General features: G+C 38.9%; 1 protein-coding gene across 2 annotated transcripts in view; it reads right to left on the bottom strand.

The window, feature by feature from the left end:
• Positions 1-25,464, bottom strand: part of UBE2H (ubiquitin conjugating enzyme E2 H) — a 100,128-nt gene extending 74,664 nt beyond the window's left edge. Inside the window, exon 1 of one of the 2 annotated variants that reach the window (XM_081147816.1) lies at positions 24,946-25,464. In XM_081147816.1, coding sequence (XP_081003942.1) covers positions 24,946-24,998 — 53 coding nt within the window. In that variant the 5' untranslated portion in view covers positions 24,999-25,464. The remainder of the gene's footprint in view (positions 1-24,945) is intronic. The other variant, XM_081147817.1, reaches the window with a different exon arrangement.
• Between the last annotated feature and the right edge of the window lie 510 nt (positions 25,465-25,974).

Here is a 25,974-nt window from a genome sequence, read left to right as displayed (position 1 = left end):
GGGGGACTGCGCGATAAAGGTGAAGGAATTCAGAAGTACAAATTGGTAGTTACAAAATTGTCATGGGGATGTAAAGCACAGCATAAGGAATAGAGTCAAAATATTGTAATAACTATATATGGTGCCAGATAGGTACGGGGGGGGGGGGGAACGACACTTTGTAAAGTATATGGTTGTCAAAGGGGACATGTGTAATATTCCCTACAATAAAGATTTTTTAAAAGACTGTATATGGTTGTCTAGCCACTATGCTGTACACCTGATACTACAAAATAATATTAAATGTAAACTGTAATTGAAAAATAAAATTTTAAATTTTATTCCTATAAAAAAGATTTTAATTTAGATTCAAATTAAAAGGGTTTCTTCTGCTCAATTCTCAGTTAACCCAAAGAACCTATTCCAAGAATGACAAACAAATTTTATTAAAACATGGCCTACCTCTGAAGTTTGTGTAAAATAAATACAACAAATGGCTCTATCTGGTTACTTTGCTTTTTAAAAAAATCAAGCCAATCAGTATGGGTCTACTTGAAGTACACGCTACATAAACTGCTAAATTTTTAAAAAATGTGCAGCTGTAACAGCTAATCTAAACTCTATAAGCTGAATTTATGAATTTTTAGAATGTAGAAAAAATATTTTCTCTGCTAGGGTAGAATTTAAAGCATTCTTTTGGTATTTTGTCTAATACTGCGTTAAGCTGTTTAAAGAGTAATAATATACATTTACTTTTTCTTCCTCTGTAAATGGATAAACTAACAATCTCATCATCTGGATACTTCCTCTATGGAAATTACATGATATAAATGGAATTAATGTTAATATTCTTTGGTGGGACTAATTTTACTGTGGTTACATAGGAAACACCCTGACTCTGAAGAAGTATGTTTAAAGTATTTAGGCTAAAGTATCAAGATATTTGCAACTTACTCACAAATGTTACAAATAAAAACACAGGGTGGACAAAAGTAGACTTACAGTTGTTTATATGTAAAATAACACAATTAATAAATAATAATACAAGAATACTCACAAATGTAAACCTACTTTTGCCCCACCCTGTATATATGATAAAGTATGGCAAAATATTTATACTGAGTCTAAACAGTGGGACAATATAAAGGTATTCATTTATATTATTACTTCCTCTTTTATGAGTCTAAGATTCTTCATAGTAAACTGTAAGGAAAATTTTCCGGTCAACTTCTGTTGATCAAAAAACTTAATATTGCCATCATTATGCAATTTTATCTGAATCACCAGTATCGACTAACTTCCAGAATAAAATGTTTTACCTGCTTTTACACTTTTACTCATAAAAATGTGACAGCTGAAAGAAAAAGTGCCCTGGCTGGTGTGGCTCAGCTGGTTGGAGCATCATCTCATGTAGAGGACGGTGGTGGATTCTATTCCCAGTCAGAGCACATACCGAGATTATGGGTTTGATCCCTGGTCAGGGCACATGCAGGAGGCAAAAAATCAATGTTCCCCTCTCACATCGATGTTTCTCTCTCTCCCACCCCCCTTCTCTCTCTAAAATCAATTTTAAAAAATAAAATAAAAATGTTTAAAAGAAAAAGGATTTACAATAAAGCCAAGTAAAAGGCCTACCACTATATCTTAACCAATAAATATTACTGTCAACCTAGAATTGGTTCTGCAATATTAATCATAATATAAAGCAGCCCTCTCTTGCTATTGAACAAGCTTGGACCCTCTTTTATGTAATTACATTAATTGTTTAAAAGAATTCGAACAAGGGCCTTGTCCCATCTACTAAATCATACTGCCTTTCAAGAGGTACTCTATGTGAAAAATAAAACTGAAACAAGACATGAGGAAATCAACACGATTCCCTCTCCTGAAACATATAGTGAACAGATACACTTGCCCTAAAGAACAAAATCAGAAGACAATCTTAAATTGGCTGCTCCTCATTACCAGACAAGGATGGTAACATCTCACCTCAATTCTACCATCTGTAATAACGGCCACAATTGACGCTTTCATAGAGTTAGTCAAAGTTTGACTTAAACATGGTAAACAAAGTATTTGAATTCTCAGGTCAGCAGGTGATGAGTTAGTACTGGATAGCATTTTAATAATTATAATTACACAATACTTATTCTAGATATTCATTTCTAGAAAGGAAAGGGCAACAACTGTTACTGGCATAAGACAGAGGCTTTTCCTACTCAAACTTTAACATGAATGCATGTTTATAAATATGAAGCAACATTTTACTACCATATTTCAAAGTCAGAAAGGAAGATGTAAAGGTTTTCTATTTCATTCTAAAAAGTCCTAGTAAATATTCATACAATATTCATACCAAGAAAGTAATAAACTGCAGAACTCACTTTAACTTATCTTAATATCTGTATTAACTATACAGATATATCTATCTGTAAAGATAAGATTCAAACTAAGATTTTAAATTTGTTATAAAGTTATCTTCAATTCTCTATTCCCTAGAAGGCAATACATATGGCTGTGAAAGTTTTTACATTTTATATATACATACAATCAGAGTTATATACAAAACGTCTACAGATAAAATCAGAATGTTCAAGTTGCAAAAACTTAGAATCAACTCAGCCAACGCCTTATTCCATAGATAAGGAAACAGATACCCAAGAAGGAAGTGAGCCCAGCCGGGCGTGGCTCAGTGGTTGAGCATTGACCTATGATCCAGGAGATCGCTGTTCAATTCCTGGTCAGGGCACATGCCCAGGTGGTGGGCTTGATCCCCAGTCGGGGATTTGCAGAAGGCAGGCAATCAATGACTCTCACATTGATGTTTCTCTCTCTCTCCCTCTCCCTTCCTCTCTCTAAAATCATAACGATATATTAAAAAAAGAAAAAAAAGAAGGAAGTGAAAGGCACAAGGTCCCATGGCACTGAGCAGCAGAGCCAAGGTCAAGAACCCTGGATGATCTACCAGGCAATTTTCACACTAGCACGCTGCCTCTGCTCTACCAAATTCCCAAATTAGGTCCTCTGAGCTAAAGTTTGAAGATACTAGCTAAACTGCAAATGAAAATAACCACATTAGTATTTTTTTCCCCTTAATGCTCAAAAGTAAATAATTTTATCATAAAGCACAGTCTCCTAGCAAAGCAGAACCTAGAAAACATGGGATAAAGGTAAGAGATAAATTTTATGAACCGACATTCAAGGCATGGGACATTTCATGGGAAGCCAGGCAAGGCCTCAATGATAATGCTCCCAAATATGTAAATAAAAGAAAAAATAAACTTAACACTCACCGTGGCAGACACTACTGGTGAACCAACCCAATATCTATTCTCCCCTTCTTTCTTACTAATAAAACTCTGATTAAAGGCAGTTCAAAAGTAATGTTTCTCAGCCTCTCTAAGGTTGGGTCAGCTGACATTTCTTCCCCAGGATAAAAGTGCAATTTGCGAGGAGGTACACTCAGAAAAGCTCCTTAAAAGTTGGAGGGTAATGGCCCTGGCCAGGTGGTTCAGTTGACTGTAGTGTCTTCCCAATGCACCAAGGTTGAGGGTTCGATCCCTGGTCAAGTCACATGCAAAAGTCAACTGATGAGTGCATAAATGCGTGAGTCAACAAATTGGTATTTCTCCCTCTCTCCCTCTCTCTCTCATCAATGAAAAAAAATGCTGAGGGGCATAGGCTTAGCTAGTTCTTATACCTTTGCCTTTATCTTTTTCTTCCTCCTCCTGCATGAAACATTGTTACCGTAAGAGTGACCCCTTTAGGAACTAAGCCACATACTACAAGGAGTGGGTAAGGAGGAGGAATCTGGGTCCCTAATGACACCACCCTTGCCCTTGTGTGCCCACCTGCTAACTCCCTGTTCCAGCTACATTATTTCAGATCTATGACCAGGAGCCAACTACAATTCCTGAGTGATTCACTAAGCAATTACACACTAAATGCGTTCACATACACTATGTCATAGGATTCTTTAAGCAATTCTACTGTGTGGTATTTTCTTCATGTTTTGGACAAGCAAACAAATACAGATGCAATTCCGAATATATGACTAAAACCTACAGTCAATCCACTGTATTTTACTTTTCAAACGTAGTACATACCTGAAAAAGGATAGGCACTTCAAAACATTATCTTAATCATTTCTAGTAGGTGCCACAAAATCATGCATTCCCTCTATAAAAACCATTAAAACCCTGCCAACCCATAATCAGATTTTAACAGCCTCTGTGGATATATTTACCAAGAGTCCTCCTTTGGTTGACAGATGATGAGAGATCATACCTCCGGCAAAATATCAGATGTGGCTCTGAGTGTCCATTAGATCATAAATAGCAAAAAGCTCAGCCTATTCACATTACAGCAACCCACATAATCTTGGTCAGAAACACTGCACTAAAGTAGTACATTCTTAACAGGAACTAATTTACAACCTCTGATCTTTAAATCAAGCTAAGCCACTGGACACCTCACATCCCCACGGGTACCCTCCTGCATATTTAACTCCTGCCTCTATGACATTCAGCTTACTTCGAGAAGCCTTCTCAAGGCTTGGTAGACTCAACTCCATACTTTTCCAAGGTCCTACCCTCTTTTTAAACTTGTTTTTAAGTGCCTATAGTATATATTTTCATAGTATCTTTATATAGCTGACCCTTGAACAATGGAGAAGTTAGGGGTGCTGGCCCCCTGCACAGTCAAAAACCCATGTATAACTTCTGACTCTCCCGAAACTTAACTGATAACCTACCGTTGACTAAAAGCCTTAGCGATAACATAAATGGTCAATTAACACATTTTGTATATTGTATGTATTATAAAATAAAAGCCAGAGGAAAGAAGGTGTTAAAATCACAAGAGAAATTACACTTACAGTACTGTATGTAGTTATTGAAATAGATCCACATTTAAGTGAACCTATGTAGTCCAAACCAATGTTATTCAAGGATCAATTGTATCTCCATGTTATAGTCCTATTCGTTTCTATATAGAATTAAACAGAAGCACAGGGTTAATAATAGGATTTAATAACTTATCTTTAAATAGACTTACTCAACAGAACAGAAAAAGCTCTAAAGATGAAGAAATGAGCAGCTGTGCCTCCTAGGTACTCATAAAACCATGTAGAATAAATATTAACAGTGTTCAGATTCAGGATAACAGAAGCCAAAAGTAAACTTGTGATATAATTCCTCAAGCTTCAGTAAAGTATTAATAAATTTAAATTTTTTTAATTAAGAGAAAACTTTCGAAAATTTATTCTGCTACTCTTCACTCCTTTTCCAAGAGTTACACAGTAAAACCTCCCAAGGCCTGCTTTACAAAGAAATGAAATAGCTCAATATTTACCATTATGTTCCCATCAACAGTATGATTAAACAGAAAAACAGAAGACTCTGCATATTAAAAAAACAAAATTTGTATCAGTTTTACATTTTATTTTAAAAGCCAGAATTCTGGCACTGAAGTCTAGTCTTCTAGCTTAGAATGAAGGTAACTGCTTTGTGAATGAAATATTCTAATAATGGGTCCCCTATGTCAGCTGCCAGAATCAACTCAGTGCCTGATAAAAATAACATTTAATACAGCATATCCTGTAGCCCAAGAAGTAAACTGCTACCCAATGTATTTCCTCCTCACCTCCAAACAAAAGGAGGCACTGCCTTATTTCATCACTTCAATGACGTAACACTGTTTTACGAAACACCATACAAGAAAAAAAGCTGACAAACAAAATGTGACTCACCACCAATTTCAAGACATCTCAATTTCAAAGATGTTAAGATGCAGGAAAAAATGTCTTAGAATCTATAGCATATAGTATAAATCTGACATTCTTTTTTTTTTTAAATGTACCTTTATTGATTTCAGAGAGAGGAAGGAAGAGAGATAGAAACATCAATAACGAGAGGGGCTGCCTTGTGCACACCCCTCACCAGTGATCCAGGCCGCAACCTGGGCATGTGCCCTGACCGGGAATCAAACTGCAATCTCCTGGATCCTAGGTCAATGCTCAACCGCTGAGCCATGCCAGCCAGGCCTAAATCTGACATTCTTTACTAACATAAAAATACATGTCATCTTCACACAATACTAATTTTCCTTCTTTGCTAATGTGTAGAGGTGGATTATTGCACAATTCAATTCAATCTAATTCAAATATTTTATCAAAGATTGTACTATTATGCCAACACTATGCTAAGTACAAATAAAGTACATCCTAGACTTTATAACAACATGACAACTTCTCTTCCAACATACAGTAGCTCCCCTTATCTGGAGGATATGTTCCAAGACCCTCCCGTGGATGCCTAAGACTGCAGAGAGTACCAAGCCCTATATATACTGATTTTCCTATACATACATACCTTTTCACTTAAAGGAAGCACTTTACAGCTTCTCTTTGGTATATTCAAATTACCAGCATCACTCTTATACTTTGGGGCCATTATTAAGTAAAATAAGGGTTACTTGCATGAGAAAGCCTAGCTGGTGCCAGACCCATCACTAGAAGGACTTACTCTATGACCTCAGCACTTTTAACCAATCTGTGTAGCCCAGGTTTTTATCTGGAAGAAGTGAGTCATAACATCTCAAAGCAAGATGCTACAAGAATAAATGTTAGAATGAGAAGAACCACATTATTAAACTCAAGTATCAGAGAACAAGAAAGGTAGAACTGAGGATAAGAATGGGCCAGCAGGATAGAATTTAGCTACTTGTTACTAAAAGCTTTTTTTTTTTTAAAGGACAAAGGTGAGCCCGGCCAGGCGTGGCTCCTAGGATCCAGGAGATCGTAGTTTGATTCCCGGTCAGGGCACATGCCTGGGGTTTCGGGCTCGATCCCCAGTCAGGGGTGCTCAGGAGGCAGCTGATCAATGACGACTCTCTCATAACTGATGTTTCTCTCTCTCTCTCTCTCCCCCTCTCCCTTCCTCTCTCTGAAATCAATAAAGATATACTTTTTTAAAAAAAGAATATTAGCTCTATTTACTAAAAGTGGCTCACTAAGGGGAATGGATAAATTGGTACATTCAGACAATGAAATATTACTCAGTGCTAAAAAGAAATGAGTTATCAAGCCATGAAAAGACATGAAGGAAATTTAAATGCACATTGCTAAGTGAAAGAAGGCAATCTGAAAGGGCTATGTACTATATACTGAATGATTCCAACTATATGACATCTGGAAAAGGCAAAACCATGGAGACTAAAAAAATCAGTGGCTGCCAAGGAGGTGGGGTGGAGAGAAATAGGTGGAGCACAGAGGATTTTAGAGCAGTGAAAATACTGTGTGAAACCATAATGGAGGATACAAGTCATCAGACATTAGTCCAAACCCATAGGATGTACACCAAGAGTGAATCCTAAAGTAAACTATTTTGGATAATAATGACGTGTTACTATAGGTTCATTAATTATAACAAATGCATCAATTTGGTGGGGGATGTTGATAATGGGGCAGGCAGGCTGTTCGTGAATGGGGGGTGGAAGGATATGGGAAAATCTCTGTACTTTCCATTCAATTTTGCTGTGAACCTAAAACGACTAAAAAAATAGCCCTGGACAGCATGGCTCAGTGGTTAGAGTGTGGACCAGGGCACTGAAGGGTCGAGGGTTTGATTCCCGGTCAAGGTCCCATACCTGGGTTGCAAGAGTTTTTTTTTTAAATATATCTTTACTGATTTCAGAGACAGAAAGGGAGAGGGAGAGAGAGAGAGAGAAACATCAATGATGAGTCTCTGATGGGCTGCCTCCTGCATGTCCCCTACCCGGGGCCTGAAACCTGGGCATGTGCTCTGACTGGGAATGGAACCTTGATCTTCTGGATCATAGGTCCATGCTCAACCGCTGAGCCACCCCAGCTGGGCTGGGCTAGGTTGGAGGTTTGATCCCTGGCCCTCCCTGGTCAGGGCTTGTGCATAGCGGAGGCAACAAATTGATGTGTCTCTCACACTGATGTTTCTCCCTCCCTCTCTCCTTCCCTTCCTCCCTCCTCTTCTTCTCTCTCTCTCTCTCTCCTCCCTCCACTCTCTAAAAAATATTCTCAGGTGAGGATTAACAACAACAACAAAATTGTCATGATTTTTTAAAAAAGCTATTGGGGCATGCAAACTTAAGAAAGTGACAAAGGAAAAGAGGTTACAAAGAAACCAGCTAAGCCCTGGCTGGTATGTCTCAGTTGGTTGGGGGTCCTCCTGCACACCAAAAGCTTGCAAGTCAGGGCACATGCTTGGGTGGTGAAAATAAATAATAAAAACAGTTATAAAGCCACTAAGATGACCCAAAGTGTCACACTATTGACTCTTAGCATCTACATAACATCCAGAAGCTGGCAAAGGCCAAAGGTCTGAAAATGCACTACCAAAGTAACCAAATCAATAAACAGCTGGTTATAAACACTTCTGACTTTATACCATACAAAAATCTAGGTGTCCCCTTGAGTTGATATATAAATTCTGAACTGTCCTCTACAATCTCAAAATAAAGAATTTATTACCACTATATTTATAACTAGTGAGGTATTTCCCACTAATATTTAATTTTTCCCTTTCTTCCTCACTATTTCCAAGGAAACCCCTGAGAAATAAATTCTTTCGCTTAACTTTTTAGCCTAAATCAAATGGGTTAGGGGAAATTTTAATATCCTACTGTTGCTTTTCCAAAGGCCACTAACCAATAGCCTTAGTTATAAATATACTCTGCTCAAGAAATCAGTATAGCCCAGCCGGGCGTGGCTCAGCGGTTAAGTATCGACCTAGGATCCAGATGATCGGGGTTCAATCCCCAGTCAGGGGCGTGCAGGAGGCAGCCAATCAATGACGACTCTTCCATCACTGATGTTTCTGTCTCTCTAGCTCCCTCTCCTTTCCTCCCTCTGAAATCAATAAAGATACATTAAAAAAAAGGTGATATAAAAAAATATTGTAAAAAAAAAAAGAAATCAATGTATTGTATATACTTTTAGACTTTCATCATATGAAAATAACTTAGTCTTATTCATAGGGAGAAAGGAGAAAATGGTAAAAACATCAGGCAAAATAAAAATATTCCAAAACTGTTAAAAGTAAACAAGTTTTCTCATTTAAAGAAGATTCAATTGCTTAGAAAATTCTGAAATAAAGAAAAAGTGACAGCCAACTACAATTATATCAAGATTTTCATAAGAAATTACAAATAGAACCACTAAAAAGAAAAAAGTATCAAAACAGTGAAAAATATACTCAAGATAGAACACAATGTTTCTATGGGCCAAAATATTGGCCCTTTGCTGGAATTAGCAGCTAATAAGAACATATTCTTCTCTCTTACTGAGTTAATTATATAACCACAGTAAGTCCTCACTTAACCTAGTAGATAGGTTCTGAAACTTTGAGCAAAATGACATATAAAGAAATCAATTTTACCATAGGCTAAATAATATAAATAAGAATTTAGTTCCTATAGCATCTCATCAACATTGTAACAAAATGATATTCGAGAACCTGCCATACTTAATAACAAAAAGATACACTGAATGTAATAGCACTTTATCATTACCTTGCCCCCAAGTTCTCCTTCTGATCTAAAACTCTTTAAGATTACAGAATTCCTTTCGTATAAGTTCTTAACTAATAGCTTTGCAACTCATCCCAAGTTTATCTTCATTTTCACATATAAATGTTACAGATCTAAAACTGCCAAATGTAGCCCAGCCGGCATGGCTCAGCAGTTGAGCATGGACCTATGATCCAGGAGACGAAGGTTCAATTCCCAGTCAGGGCACGTACCCAAGTTGCAGGCCCAATCCCAGCGAGGGAGGGGGGAGCATGCGGGAAGCAGGCGATCAATGACTCTCTCATCATTGATGTTTCTCTCTCTCTTTCCCTCTCCATTCCTCTCTCTGAAATCAATAAAAATATATTTTTAAAAATTAAAAAAAGCCAAATGTAGAAAGTTAAATTTGCCATGCAAATACCTAAACAAATCCACCAAATTGGTGTACTTCTAGACCACATCTTCATACATTTATATCTTATGTTATTTCCAAAGAGGTAGTACCAATTTATACTTCATTCAAAAATCAAATGTATCTTCTATACAAAAGCCACTAATAACTAAAAGGAATGCAATGATACGTTAGTATCAAAAGTTAAAAACAATTACTCCCTCCAGAAGATGGAGCCTAATTCCTCTAGCCCCCGTGACTGTCAGCTTAACTACACTCAGTGACTCGCTTCCAAAGAATAGAATACAGAAGGAAAAACACTAACTTTACAGTGGAGAAATATGGCAAGCACAACCTTAGTCACTTGGATCAAGGTTAATGTAGCCTGTGCAGTCATGAGGGGGCACTTCCTCTCTTCGGTATTCTTTCCAAACATCCACAATGAATTTGGCCAAATTTTAAAACCTCATTATGAGGTCTAACCATGAGGGGGGGAAATTACATAAACAGAAACTGAGGAGCACACCACAAAAATACCTGACCAGTACTCCAAACCAGTTTCAAGGTCAGATAAAACAATGAAGGACTAAGAAACTGTCACAGACTAGGAAATACTAAGGAGACATCATTACTATATGTAATGTGGTATTCTGGATTGATTCTTGGAGCAGAAAATTCATGGAAAAACTGGTGAAATCTGAATAAAGCCTGGAGTTTAGTGTACCAACATTGGTTTCTTAGTTTTGACAATATAAAATAGTAACAAAGAGGTAATTTTTGTATTATCTTCACAACCTTTCTGTAAATCTAAAATAAAAGTTTATCTAAAAAAAGTCATAAGCTAAAAACATTAAGGGAAAAACAGTAAAAAATGAGAAAGGCTGCTTACATCCCAAGCTTTCTTTCATAAATCATCCCAACTTTTAAAAAATTAAGCATCTAAAGTTTTTATACATGCTGTGTTGAAACTAATAATTTTAAATACTAAAACATGAAGCAAAATTGATCCACTATAGGCACTCAGAGCTTAAATATCAATAAAAATGTTGGCACCTAAATTTTCTGTGAAAGACATATTTAAGATATCTGGAGAGTATTAAAAAGCATAAAGGTAAAATATTTAAATGCTTAAATACTGAACTGTTTCAAACTCTGATGGGATCCTACCCTAGCTCTGGGCATATTCTTTTATTCAGTTATATTCCCATTCCCTAATTTACCTTTTAAAAAACAGAATATAATTTAATTAATTAAATATATAAAATTTTGAAAGGAACAGTATGCTGCCATTCCAGCTTGATAAAAGCTTCTATAAATCAGGCACTCCTACAGGCCTTTTTTTTTTTAATTGACAGGGCACATACACAAAACACAATGCCATCTAATCTACTGGTGGACAGAGATACCAGAACATTTACATAAAACCTACTAAGTCATTTTGTTTTTATTTATGACTCATATTCATAAACAAGATTAACTGAGGCATTAGGCTATACAGCTTTAATTCTATTTTTCACATAACCAATGTGACTACTAAGTAGTGAAACTGATTTTATAATTCACAGGTAAAAAAGTAGACTCCTTATTTCAACTCTAGTTTTATTTTTTCTATCAATAATAAAAACAAAGTTACCAGAATTTACAGCCAAGCATCAGTATTTTTCAAACTGTTATTTAAGGGCACAAATGATATTGCCTAGAAAGAAGACAATTACTCATTTCAACTAGGAGCCCATATATTCAGAAAGCAACCACTGCTTTGTAATACTATTATTTGCATTGCAAGTTTTCTCCACGTAGAAAAAGATGATAAAATCTATGTAAGATTCTAAAATTTCACTTTAAATAATAAAATGCCATCAGAGTCCAGCCAGTATGGCTCAATGGTTGAGCGCCAACCTAGGAACCAAGCAGTCACAGTTCGATTCCCTGCCCGGGCACATGCCCAGGTTGCAGGCTCAATCCCCAGTAGGGAGAGTGCAGGAAGCAGCTGATCGATGTTTCTCTCTCATCAGTGTTTCTGTCTCTCTATGCCTCTTCCTTCCCCCTCTCTCTAAAAATCAGTAAAAACTAATTTTTTTAAAAAATGTCATCAGAACTTCATCAGAACTAACGAAACACTGTAAGAATGACATTTAAGAACTAAGACAGCCAGCTCTAGCTGGTTTGGCTTAGTGGTTAGAGTGTCCACTCTTGGACTAAAGGATCCGGGTTCATTTCCGGCCAAGGGCACGAACCTCAGCTGCAGGCTCGATCTCTGGCTCTAGTTGGGGAGCATGCAGGAGGCAACCAATCGATGTTTCTCTCTCTCCCCCCCTTCCACTCTCTCTGAAAAGCAATGGAAAAAATACCTTCAGGTGAGGATTAAAAAAAGAACTAAGCCAGAACTAACGGACTACAATCATTACATTTTATCCAATTTATTCAAATTAGTAATAAGCCCCAACTTAATGTTTTGGTGGTTTTTGTTTGTTTATTTAGAGGGAGGGAGAGGCAGAAAAGGAGGCAGAGAGAAACACTGATTGAAAGAAACACTGACTGGCTGCCTCCTGCACACCTCCCCTGGGGACCCACCCAAAACCCGAGCATGGGCCCCTACCGGAACTGAATCGGTGACCTTTTGGTATATGGGTCGATGCTCAACCAACTGAGCCACACTGGCCAGGGCAAGCCCCAATTTAAAAGCACTCAAGTCATATACTATTTTTTTATTCTATGGAAAATAGCATTTCAAATTATATTTCCCACCAAGCAAATAAAAGGTAAGATGTGTACCTGTCAATTAAGATAATCCAGTTCAAAGGCTTGAATATATATACATATACCAAGTCACACACACACACCCCCCCCCAAAATAGAGAATAAGCACAAGCAGACATGGTATTTTGTTAGTCATTCTTTGAATTACAAGATGCAAAAGGGCCGAAACGCAATCCTGGGAAAAAGCTCCCAAAGGGGCCGGGGACTACTCCCATTTATGCTGTCTGAAGAGCACAGGAGGATGCTGGGTGATAAAGACCTCTAGACTTCCTACTTTGAGGACTTAAAGAAAAAGTAGCTTCTAAATCTTAGAAACACTGACCAGATTGTATAATACTAGTTTAGAAAAAAACAAATTCTTCAGAGACAAGGAGAGACCAGTACCTTACCTTACCTTTAAAGTTTAAGAACACAAAATTCAGGTGCCAAGTTCCATTGTGCCTGACTTCACTGAAAATTAAAGCAAATCTAAGGCACAGCCCATCTTTACATTCAGAAGATAAATAGCAAAGTTGTAAACTACTATACGTTTTTAGCATAAGTTTGAGTTTGATAACTGCCAAGCTGCACAAAGTTAAATAGGCCAAGTATGCTCTGATTTTCAAACTCCTAGAAAAAAAGGACCTGGCTTCACTACTACTTTTAATTAACCTTGAATATAAGATACTGTAAAGGATCTGGAAATATCTTCTCCCTAAAGGTTTATTTATGCGATTTCCTGCCAGCGAATTTAACTGTCTTGCTAGATTTCTAGAAATTAATCAAAATATAAGCTAGGAACACTAATAGAAAACATATACATCTGAAATACTATATGAATGATACTATGGTCTTTATGAGCCACCAATAGTCTTCCTGATGTATCATGGTTTACATGTTATAAAATTCTTAGCTAAATCTCAAAGGAAACGGCACATTAATTAAAGATAGAAAGAATCTGGTACCTAACTATTCTAACCCAAGAGCCTGTAGAAAAAAAGATAAAAGCAAATGTGTTCACAAAAACATGAATGACTCAATACAGGTATACTTAAGTATATGTCATTTGATAATCAAAGACAGCATTTAAGAGCTGCTATTCTTTACTGCCAGGAAAAACGGGCAGCAATCCAGATAATTAAAGAACACACTCAAAAGTCTACTTCCTCTCCTCCTTCCACCCATAAAACAAACCTGACTTAAAAAAAAAAGTTTTTTGTTTTTAATCCCTAAGGATACAAATGAATAGAGAGGCAAAATACAGGGTTTTTTCCCTCTATATCAAGATAGTAGCTATGGCAAATTGAATGAATTAGTTAGTAAAACTAACAGATGCTAACAATGTCAAATTGTGTTGCCAAAATCGATTCTGTTATCAAACATGTATTATGGCCCAACCTGTTTTGCTCAGTGGTTAGAGTGAAGGGTCCCCGGTTCAATTCCAGCCAAGGGCAATTACCTCGGTTGCAGGCTCCATCTCGTCCAGTAGGGGCTCATACAAGAGGCAACCAATCGATGTGTCTCTCTCATAACAATGTTTCTCTCTTTCTCCCCCTTCCACTCTCTCTGAAAGCAATGGAAAAAATATCCTCAGACCAGGATTTAAAAAAACACATGTATTATGTTCTACATTTTAATATACCTTATTCTAAAGCAACACTGAGATCAGCCACCAAGTGAAGATAAACAGCTAAAACTCCTTTTGTCAGAAAATGCCACAAGCATTTAAAAATGCATTTCCCTGCCCAGCCAGGCGTGGCTCAGCAGTTTAGCATCGACCTAGGATCCAGGAGATCACAGTTCGAGTCCTGGTCAGGGCACATGCCCGGGTTGTGGGCTTGATCCCCAATCAGGGGTGTGCAGGAGGCAGCCAATCAGTGACTACTTTCTCATCACTGATGTTTCTCTCTCTCTCTCCCCCTTCCTCTCGGAAATCAATAAAGATACTTTTAAAATAAATAAATTAAAAATAAATAAAATAAAATGCATTTCTCACTCCTATTCTCATCCATTTGAATGTAAATATAATCTGTAATAAAAACCCAAAATATCCGAGACCTCCATCATTGCATCAGTTCATTTTAGGAGCCTTAGTTTAGATTAGTGATCTGACCAAGTAGAGCAATTCCTCCGCCACTTATGCCGTTTCCCTTTCCGTCATTTCAGTTATTCATGAGCAAAATAATGGAAAATTCTACAAATAAACAATTCATAAATTTTAAATTGCAAGCCTTTCTGAGTAGCATGACAAAATCTCACAAAGTCATGCTCCATCCCGCCCCGGGGGTGAATCACCCATTTGTCTAGCATATCCCACTGTATACACTACCTACCCATTAGTCATTTAGTAGCCATCTTGGTTATCAGATCTACTGTCAAGGTACTTCAGTGCTTGGGTTCCAGTAACCCTTATTTTACTTAATAATGAATGGCCCCTAAGCACAAGAGTAGTGATGCTGGCAATTCAGATAAGCCAACGAGAAGCTGGTAAGGGATGGTATGTGTGTATAGGCAAACACATAGTATATGTAGGGTTCAGCACTACCTGTGGTTTCAGGCATCCAGTGGGGGTCTTAGAACATATACCCTGCTGATAAGGGGAGGACTACTGTACCAGGTGACAGTTGTGGAACCCTGAAGGCCATACATAAGTTACCATTTGTTAATAATAATAATTTATTTTTTAACCCTCACCCGAGGATATTTCTTCCATTGATTTTTAGAGAGGGAGAAGTAGAGGGGAAGAGAGACACATAGACTGGTTGTCTGCAACTGAGGTACATGCCCTTGATCAGGAATTGACTCCACGACACTTTGTCCACGGGCTGACACTGTAACTACTGAGCAAAACCGGCCAGGGCAATAATAATTTTTTTAAAATCCAGTTTCTTTTCCTGTGGAGTGAAACAAAAAGGGTTATGTAGTTTCAAGCTTTGCTGCCAAGGAGATTTACTAATTTACTCACAGATTTAGATAATTAGCAAAACAGTAAAGATCCAGTAGTCTATAAGACCATAAAACAATACATCCAACTATGTAACACTTGGTGGTCGCTTATGGACATGATTCCTACCAAATCAACTTTCTACATATAGACATTACGATGGAAATGTTTACCTGAATTTTTGAATTTTTAAAATTAATCAACCTTTCAGAAACTGTCTATGCAGTACAAAGACAACTGATTGAAAGTACTATCCAGATAACCAAAGTTATACTGGCACCATTTAAACAAAACAACTAAATTTATTTTCACTAATCTGAGTAGTAACCCAATTGCTTCTAAGGTAACAAGAACCAGGCACATGCTGTGTCTAATTTTCTATTTATATTACCTCAATTTAAGATTTTATAATCCAAGAAACCTTGAGCCCTGGCCAGGTAGCTCAGTTGGTTAGAGCATCATCATGATAACCAAGGTTGCAGGTTTGAATCCCAGTCAGGGCACATACAAGAATCAACTAATGAATATATCAATAAGTGGAACAGCAAATCGATGTTTCTCTCTCTCTCTCCCCCCCTTCCTCTCTTTCTAAAAGCAATCAATAAAAATTTTTTTAAAAAGGAAACCTTGAAAAGTATACATGATAAAAACCTGATACATGGAAAAAGAAACATTTTGACTAACACTAAGAAGAAAATGAATAATTTGCAACATTAATAACAATTTCACATACATAATGCCTCCCTGAAAGTGGTTTAAAGTTAGAAACCAAGAAGTTGAACAAAAGACATAAAAGATTCCATTCCCGCCATGCGGGTAGCTCAGTTGGTGGGAGCGTCATCCTGATACGCCAAAGTTGAGGGTTTGATCTCTGATCAGAGCACATACAAGAATCAACCAATGAATGCATAAAGAAGTGGAACAACAAATCAATGTTTCTTTCTTTCTCCCTTCCTCTCTTAAAACACACACATACAATAAATAAAAATTTTAAAAAGATTCCATTCCCAATCAAATAATATTCTAAATCCCTAAATATGATTCCTACAAGTGCTATAGCCTAGGCACCTTTTGTGAGCTCAAGGTCAGACCCACCAGCCATGTCTAGCCAAGCCTCTCTTCTTTGCATGAGTTTCCTACTCCCCTCCTTGACTTCTTTACAGGTTAAAAGATCAGTAGTACCTATTCAACCACTACCTAATGCCCTAGATACCTAAGAAACAGGGGAAGATAAAAAAGATCCTTCATCCCTCATGTGCATGTAGCTGCCCTACAGGGACTTCTACCACCTGGCTCTTGAGGGCTTGGGTTCTTCCAGTCATGGCAGTTACCACCATGAGCATCAGCCTGCAAACAACCAGCCAGCCACCTTTCCCAAGCATCTGGTGAGATACAGAAAAGCAACTACAATAACCATAGTACCTACCCATAAAAATGTAACAATTCTTTTCAAATGCGGTATCCTGAGAATCACTAGTGTAACAACCACCTCTCAAAAGTATACACTGACTTTGCTGTTTTTTCAAAGGTTTCTACACTGCACATAAATTACACTTTGGCAATCTGAAAATAACACACTCTGATATTCGTGCACCATCCTTGTGTCTGACGACTGAACCAAAGCCTTCCACTGAATAAATTGTCACTGCCTCCAACCTGAAATAGACATAAACCAGGTTGTCTTTTTGCTTGTTAGCCAAGCTAAAAGCTCTAGCTTGGCTAACAAGACGTTATAAGATGTTAATTTTTTAAGCAACATTTATGTAAATACCTATATATAAATTCTAATGTTTATAATTTATCAGAAAGAATTTGATAGCAACACCTATTACAAAGTAATGTCAAATTTATTATAGCAATGCATTAATTAGTCTATCAAATAACTCACATAGGATGCCAAAATTAACAAAGCAAACCCCCCACCCCATCATTTTGTTAAAAATTAACTTTCAAAAACAGGTAAGTGATGATGGACAAAGACTTGACTTGGGGTGGTAAACACACTTTTGTGCACCTGAAACCTGTGTAACTTTGTTAACCAGTGCCACCCCAATAAATTCAATAAAAAGGGGGGGAAACAGATTTCAGGAAAACCTATTAAGGGATACCCTAATTCTGAGAATCTGTTTCCAGTTCTGAGTTGCTACTAGTTCTTTTCACCTGAGTTTAGTCCATATGAAAACTGAAGATATTATTCAGACCTCAACATAGACCTCAATAGAGTCCTATGTAAATAAATATCTGTAAACTGCTATAAAGGTAACTGGAGCTGCTAAGTAAAACTAATGTTAAAAAAATTTTTTAATCAGTATTTTACAAAAAGAAAAGGATACCATAAACAAAAAGTGTGCTCACCTTTTTAAAAAGTTACAAAGTCTTAGGAGCAAATGGAAAAATGTTATCTGTGACCATAACTGCTAAAGTACCATTTCAAAGGACTACAAAACAAAAATATTTCACAGTGAATATTTAACTAATTTTGAATGGGGGAGAAGACAGACCAGCTACAAAACTAACTCTGACAGAGTTAGGGTAGAAATCAGTGCTTTAGGATCATGCTTCTTATGGGATTCCTTTAAAATAACGAAACAATAGTTTAATATCACAATCTCACTCTGCATGAAATAAAGACTATCATCAGTAAAAATTAAATTCAAGCTACCTTTTAAAAGGGTAAACCTATTATCTACCAAAAGTGGATTCAGCTATGCCACTCCTACATATTTACCCAAGAGAAAAGAAAGCATATCCGTAACAGCTTTATTTGTAGTATCCCCAAACTGGAAATAACCCAAATGTTCATAAAGAGGTAAATGCATAAACAAATTGTGATCTAGCCATACAATGAACTACTCAGCAGTAAAAAGGAAAGAACTACATAGTAACAACATGGATGAATCTCAAAATATGAAAGAATCCACGCAAAAAGATTACACACTGTATGATTCCATTTATATAAAATTCTAGAAAATAAAATAATTATAGTGACAACAAATCAGATCAATGGGTAGGGGGAGAGAGAAAGACTACCTAGGGGCACAAGAAATGTTTAGGGAAGATGAGTATGTTCACTATGTTGATTGTGGTGATGGGCTTCATGGGTGATACTTATGTCAAAACTTAGCAATTTTGCCCTGGCCACTGTGGCTGTCAGTTGAGAGTTGCCTCATACACTGAAAGGTTGCTGGTTGTATTCCCAGTCAGAGCACATATACCCAGGTTGCAGGTTCGATCCCGGGTTGGGGTGGATGTGGGAAGCAACCGATTGATGTTTCTCTCTCACATAGATGTTTCTTTCTCTCTCTCCCTCTCCCTCTCTCTAGAAAAATCAATAAAAAATATTTTTTTAAAAATCAATTTTAAATATGCAGTTATTTTATATCAACTTTACCTCAAATGGAAAAAAATTCAAGATACCAAAACTAATTCTACAGCTTTTGCCAGTCATAGCTATCTCCTCCTGATGTAATATATTTGACCTACCAACTCACAGTTGGCCCTTTTAGAAGTATAAAAGTATCCCTAATTTGAAGATCACCATTATTACAAAAAACATGAAAGTTTCAACAAGGAGATCAGAACTCATCTTTCATCACTATGCCAGGCTGACTGCTTCAGTGCAGAAATGACACCAATAAAAACACAACAGAACAAAATGAAAGCCCACTGAGTGCGGGCCCCAAGATTTTTAATTAAATATTTTAATTCAAATGTTTACCTTCTTTATCTAGAAACCCATTTCTGGAAAACAGAAATAATCCAAAAATACAGGAAAAGCCTTATGCACAATAGGTTAATTTCAATCTTATTTATCACAGAAAAATGACTAAGAATTAAACCAATGAATGGCATATTATATCAGTTATTCATTATGTCTGATATTTCTAACTGTGAAAAATAGCTGCAAAAATATTAAAGGCATACACTGTACAATCAACAGGTTGAAGAATATATCCTGGAGGGAAAAAAGGCCAATGAAAAAAAACATCATAATGTTAATATTTGAGGACAATGGTTATTAAATTGTGGTCCCCAGATCAGCAGCAGCATCTGGGAACTTGTTAGAATTGCAAGTTCTCAGGCGACACTCTAGACCTCCTGAATGGAACAACTCCAGGGGTGGGACCCAGCAACCTATTTTAACAAACCTCCAGATAATTGAAAACCACTGTCTAAAGGACAGGATTATGGATAACTATTTTCTTTCCCTTTTTGTAACCTACATTTTCCTCAATTATCTTAGTACTTGTATAACCCAACTAAGTTTTTTTTCATTAAAGTATTTTACTAAAATGTACACTGTGGGTCTATAGTTGAATACTACATTATAAGCACTTTTGCAGGTCTGAATTGTATGCCTAAAAATCAAATGATTCTTGGAACCATTAAATCTGTTAAGACTGAGTAAGATACTAAATTATATACACTATATATAAATACAGGTCAAGGTGTTAGGGAAATTTCACAACACTAGAAAATCAACAAATCCATGGTTTTCTAACACATGCACACAAACAGGGTAAGGGACTTTTATGGGTCACTTCTGCAAAAGATTTTCCCCCCCAAAGCTGAATTTTTAGGCTTGCGTGTAATTTACTGGAACTGCACTGCAGGAATCAAATGTCCTGAAGTTGTTAATGCTTACTCATGTAGGTTCCTGCTTAACCAAAATAAGTACTAGTGTGTTATATCTGTCACCAAAATCTAGGCAGAGAAGACAAATTCAGAACACTGGGAGTTGCCAAAGAGTTAACTTTGAGCTTGAAGACCATTAAACTCTTCTACCTTCCACCTCATTGTCTCACTAAAACAGAGGCCAAAGGAAATAAAGGGGAAAACAAAGGTTCCTAACTGACACTGGAGCTAGTTAAAACATTACATAATTGTCTACACTTTGAGCACAAATCAAGAGGAACAAAGATTACTAACTTAGGGATAGAATAATTATTGATTAACAGCAAAATACTAAAGTTGATGTCAAAGACAAATGGCTACACATTTTAATGTTTCTTATTTCCATTTTTTAACATCTATCTTTTAAATAACAGGAACACAGATTCCCATACATCCCATCACATAAAATTCACACTTTAACCTTTCTATTCCTTGAAAAGTCAATTCTAAAAGCAAATACAAATTATTCAGAAAGGTGATACATACAGTGCTGAACTTAAAAATATATATATAAAAATTGTTTGACAGGTTACAGGAGCATCATGACCACTCACACTGAATTTTTCACAACTAAACCCCCTGCACCGAACACCAAACCTGGCACAAAGGGAGTACTCAAACATTTGAGGGGATGAATTCTTACTGAAAGCTTCTGAACGCTAAAGCAGACAACCAAAATTCTGTAGGATTCACTAACTTCTATAAATGAATTTAGTGTAAGTCACTGCCCCTTTCTGGAACTCTTAAAGCTTTTGCAGGAGAAGCTTACATTTCTACCATACTTTTCAATCTCTGCATGAGTCAGTTAAGTATAAAGCAGCAACATATCCTGTTTTAAGTTTCTGCACTCCCTCTAAAAAAGGGAATCTTTGAAAAGTCTTGGTATTATAAAATAAGTTCCAAAAATCTCATAACAATAACAAATACAGTGCATGTCAAGTTCCCATTACTATCAGATCTACTTTTCTGATTTAACCTTGAACATTTCTTTCTCTCTAAGAGGTCAGACTTTCCTCTCTTCCTTTTACCCCCTGAAAATGCACTTGATCCTGTAACACCACACACAAGGCCTCCCCAGCCCCTACTTCTTTTGTATATAAACACTGTCTGGCCACACACTCCATCAGCTGTTTGGTAGCTCCACCCCTCCTCCTTTTCCGGGTAGTAACAGAGCAGCCAATGAGCTGTGAGGAGCTGTGCCTTCGGCCTTTTGCCTGCATACGCTTTTCCAAAACAAGCAGCTCCAGCCTTCAGCAGGGGCCACCGGTTCACAGATAAAAGGATCACCAGGCTGTGCAACAGGGTGAGTCGACTAACCCCACCAACAAGGAAACCCGTGTAATCTGAGCTGTTTGTTCCTGCACCAGGGAGAACTTAAACCGATATTCCTTTAGGGCAAATCACGCTTTAAGGTCACCAGAGTCCCAGTTCTCAGACAATCTAAATAACCAGCGGGGTTTGAGATGGAAACCTCAAAGGTTGCCAAGCTGGAAACAGCACAGTATTGCTAATCTACCTGACTTTGCAGACAAATGGCCACACCATTCACAACCATTTCACAGGATTTGGGCTAACTGCAAGTTTCTTGACTGGGACTTTCTTAACAGGGCCCAAAAGTCATGTACATCAGTTTCTAGGCTCCTGGAGAGGTTTGCACAACACTCAGCAAAGGATCAGAAGAGCAACAATGAATGAGTCAGAGTTTCAGAACATAATCGCCCAGCAGATTATTAAGTGAATCGGTGCAAAACACTCCCAGTATAACTTGGAAGTCAATTCTCCTCCTACCAACCGGTCACGAAAGAAATGATCACGGACTCCAAACAACCAGAATCGCTGTCTCCTAGAGAGGTGGTGGAAAGCAGTGGCCAATTAGTTAGACATCTTCCCTCCCTCCCCCCACACCGCTACTTTCCCACTATACAGGTTTCCTACCAGGCTGTAAATCGTGGTGGCATAATTACACTCAGGAGACATCCAAAAATGGGCTGAAACAGGAGATTGCAATGAAACCAGTTATCAGCCTCCACACCAAAGAAATCATCAAGGGACACTGAGGGGCAAAAAGCAAGTACATTCCTTCAGACCTTTTCTACTTCCTCTCCACCATCTTTCATTTTCAACCCCCAGCCCTTTTACACAATTGTACTCATTTTCATAGTGGGTTGGGGAATTTTTTCCTTAAATTTTTTGCTAAATATACCTTGCTCAAAAGCTGTTGGCTCCATTTGGGCCTACTAGGGTGAATTCAAACAGAGAAATGAGGCCACAAAATCTCTCAACCTCACAAGACACATGCACACACAAAAGGAAATACGAAAATTTTAACTTCCAAACTATGTTAGCCCACAAAATAACACGAAACAGATAACCTCTGCCTTTTAAATCCCGAGACCGTTGTCCTATCTCAGAGATCTATGATTTTAAGCGCCTCAGCTTTCTTTTGTCAGAAAGGAGGAAGGTGGGGAAAGAACAGAAGGCCAATGCATCTTAGCCTTTCTTCATCTTCTACTAAAAATAAGCTATGAAATAAGCCACTTAGGGGAAGAAAAAAAGACACCCTGCTGTTCTTTGTCTGTTTTCCTCTCCCTCTCCGCCCCCCACACCCCTACTCCTAAATGCGGTAATCATTCTAGATGCCACAACTACTAAATGAACAAAAGGCACTGTATGGAAAAGGCATCAGGTCAAGTTAGGCCTCACCCTTTATCCTCAATCTTCTAAAAATATGTATGTATATAATTTGAGAATCTGACATTGATCAAAAACAGCTGGCATTCTCTCACCCACCCCCATCCCAATTAAACATTAGGTAGAAATTTGCATTAGGTGTGACAGTAACTCTCAATTCAAGATAAAAATAACTCAGATTCTGCCACCATGTCATTTCCTAGTTTCTAAACAAAAAACCAGAAACTGCTTTGTGTAAAATGTACACACAGCCATAGTTACAAGTTTTCCTGAAACCTTATGAAAAGCCAACATTACTGGCATCATTCACACATTTACAAAACTCAATCAGAGCCACAAACAGCTCATAAAGAGTCTCACTTATGCCTGGACATATGTTTGGTACATAATATATACTTTATAACTTGCTCCTCTCTCTAATCTCCACTCCCACTCCCCAAAATTCTAAACTTCAAAGCCTAAAACTTAGAAGTCTATCTGTTCCTAATTTCTAGCCCAAGTTTCCTAAGTGAGGATAAAAACACCTTCTTATTCCTGAAAAGATTATGAAAAGAAAATCTCTTGCCCAGGCAACTTCCCTCCCATCCCCCGCTTCCAAACTAAATGCAAAAACTACTTGTTTAAAACTTTAGTGAATTCCATATCTGAGTATTTGACAACAATCATCGATCTCTACATAGAGGTAAAATATCCAATCAAAAACAGTAACAAATAAAAGGAAGAAAGAAGGAATTCACCTGAAGAATCTAGCCAAACAACTTGAGTTATATAAACAAAACCCTGCAACAGGGGGAAATGGTGGGGGGATGGGGGTGAGAGAGAAAGAGAAGCAGGAGACAGGACTTTTTAACTGTGTTTCACACACTAACATTTCCCACCCGTTTCCCTCTCTCCCCAGTGATTAGTTGTTCAGAGCACTGGGCTCATTTCCTCTCCCCCACCCTCTAAATTACCCCTCAAAAATTTTCTCCATTTGTCACAGGAACCTTCGCGAATTTCTCTAGTTGGTCATGAAATAATCAGTCTGGACTCCAACCAAAACCACTGCCTGAAGGACTCTTATCAGTTACAGCTTTCCCACTGCTACCTCCAAAGTACATAAAGTTGGGGGGAAGGGTAAGAAAATAAAGGGTGTCATTTGGCAATTATTCCCCCAAGAACCTTATCTTCATAGAGGGAACTGGCTTAAGTGGCTAGTACAGGGGCTATTTAATCAAGGAGATCCTTTTCCTTTCCCTCCCCCAGCTGTCATATCCACAATATGGAGGGTAGCTTGCTGGAGGGCCTGGGGGTCCTCACCACATTCAACTATGGGTGGGATAGGCTTTGTCACTGGAGAGAAAAACAGTGGGGTTCTTCTAGCGACCAGAAAGCTTAACAGGAGTCCCTGATTTAAAACACTCAGAGCTCTTCACCACTTACAAGAGGGGGCAATGAGCAGACTACTCTCTTCCTAATATAGAAAGGAATTAGGGATAAAGGAGGTCACTTGAGTTACCCCAGTTCAAGCAGCACTGTGAGTGGGGGGAATGGAGGCATCTCAAGAAAGGCAGAACGGCTTCACTCTCAGGAATTTCTATCTCGAGTCGCTAAATCAAGAGGAAACAGGAAAGAGAGACCCTGAAGGTGGGCTTGGTGGTCAAGAGAGGTGGCTGGTCTTGCCAAAAAAAGACGGAAAAAAAAAAAAAAGGCCGTCTTGGGAGTCCAAACGTCGTGGAGGAAAGTCACGGGCACCGGGGGGGTGCAGGAAGAGCGAGGAAAAACGCACATTTCGGGGTTCTGCAGATAAAGGGGGAGCTGAAAAGGCTCTCGGTTCCTGGGAGGTGCCAAGCAGCCGCCGTAGGCACAGGGGGGAGGCCAGGGAGGGAGAGAGCCTCGGACAGTGGCCTGGAGTGCCCCAGGGCCCTTGCTTGGGTTTAAGGGGGTGCCCGAGGCATCCCCACACCGCCCCCTACATACAGCCCGAACCCCCCTCCACGAAGGATACAGCTTGACCACGTCCGTGTCCATCCGCCTCTTGCCCGGACTGGGGGATGACATGGTGTCGCCGCTGCCTCCCCGTCGCCTGAGCCGCCGCCGCTGCCTCTCTTCCTTCCTCCGCCGTCTGTCACGGGCCCCGGGCCCCGGCTCTGAGGAGCCCGCGGCCGCGCCGGCTCCTCGGTGGAGGTGGCAACACCCCCGCGGTCCTGTCGGGTCCAGTCAGCCGCCGCCGCCGCCCCCCGCACGGGGGAACACCGGGTACTGTCCGGCCGAGTGGGGGTGGGGACCCCGCGGCGCCCGGCTTGGGCTGCCCCTCTCCGGCGGTGGGTTTGGCCGCTGCCGGGCCCCGGCGCTCCTCGGCGCCGCGCGACGCTCCCTCCTGCCTGCTCTAGCGTCTGCTCTGCCGCTCACCCTCTCGCCGACTCCCTAGCAGCCTCCACGACCAGCGGACGACTCCAGCTCAGTCGGCCTCTCTACCCCAGCCTCGCTCTGGGCGCCGTGACGTCACCTCTGTGACGTCATCGGCGGGCGGGTCCAGAGGACGAAAGGGGTGGAGCGCCGCAGCAGCTGCGTGGACTTTCCCCGGGGGGTTCTGGGAGTTGTAGTTCCTCATTCTCCTGCCTTCGCCGCCCCCTGTCCCCTCCCCCTACTTCCTCACACACTTAATCGCTCAACTGCCAGTGTCGTTACCGTCTTCGCAAACGACAACAGTAAATAATAGCAATATTATTACGTTCATGTGTTTTAGGGTAATGAACCTCTTTCTCACATACGCTATTAAAAAGGATGTTTATTTAATTTAAGGAGGCCAAGGTGACAATTACTCAGGCACCAAAATCTGGAAAATTCCCACACCAGCAGGTTCCCCTGCACTCTGCTCCCTCCTTGGATGGAGAGAATTTGTTTGCTGCGTTTGTAGAATATGGCAAGGCCTTCTCAGAACTTGCAAACCAGGGTTATACCTTCCGTGTGTATAGGGCCACTATTTCAAGGGTTAGAGTTGAGGTACCAAGGTGACAAAGCCAAAAATAATTTA

Source organism: Miniopterus schreibersii, assembly GCF_964146895.1.
Source record: "Miniopterus schreibersii genome assembly, chromosome: 9".
Lineage (NCBI taxonomy): Eukaryota > Metazoa > Chordata > Mammalia > Chiroptera > Miniopteridae > Miniopterus > Miniopterus schreibersii.
Note: the sequence above shows the minus strand (reverse complement) of the source record. Positions and strands in the feature narration are given on the sequence as shown.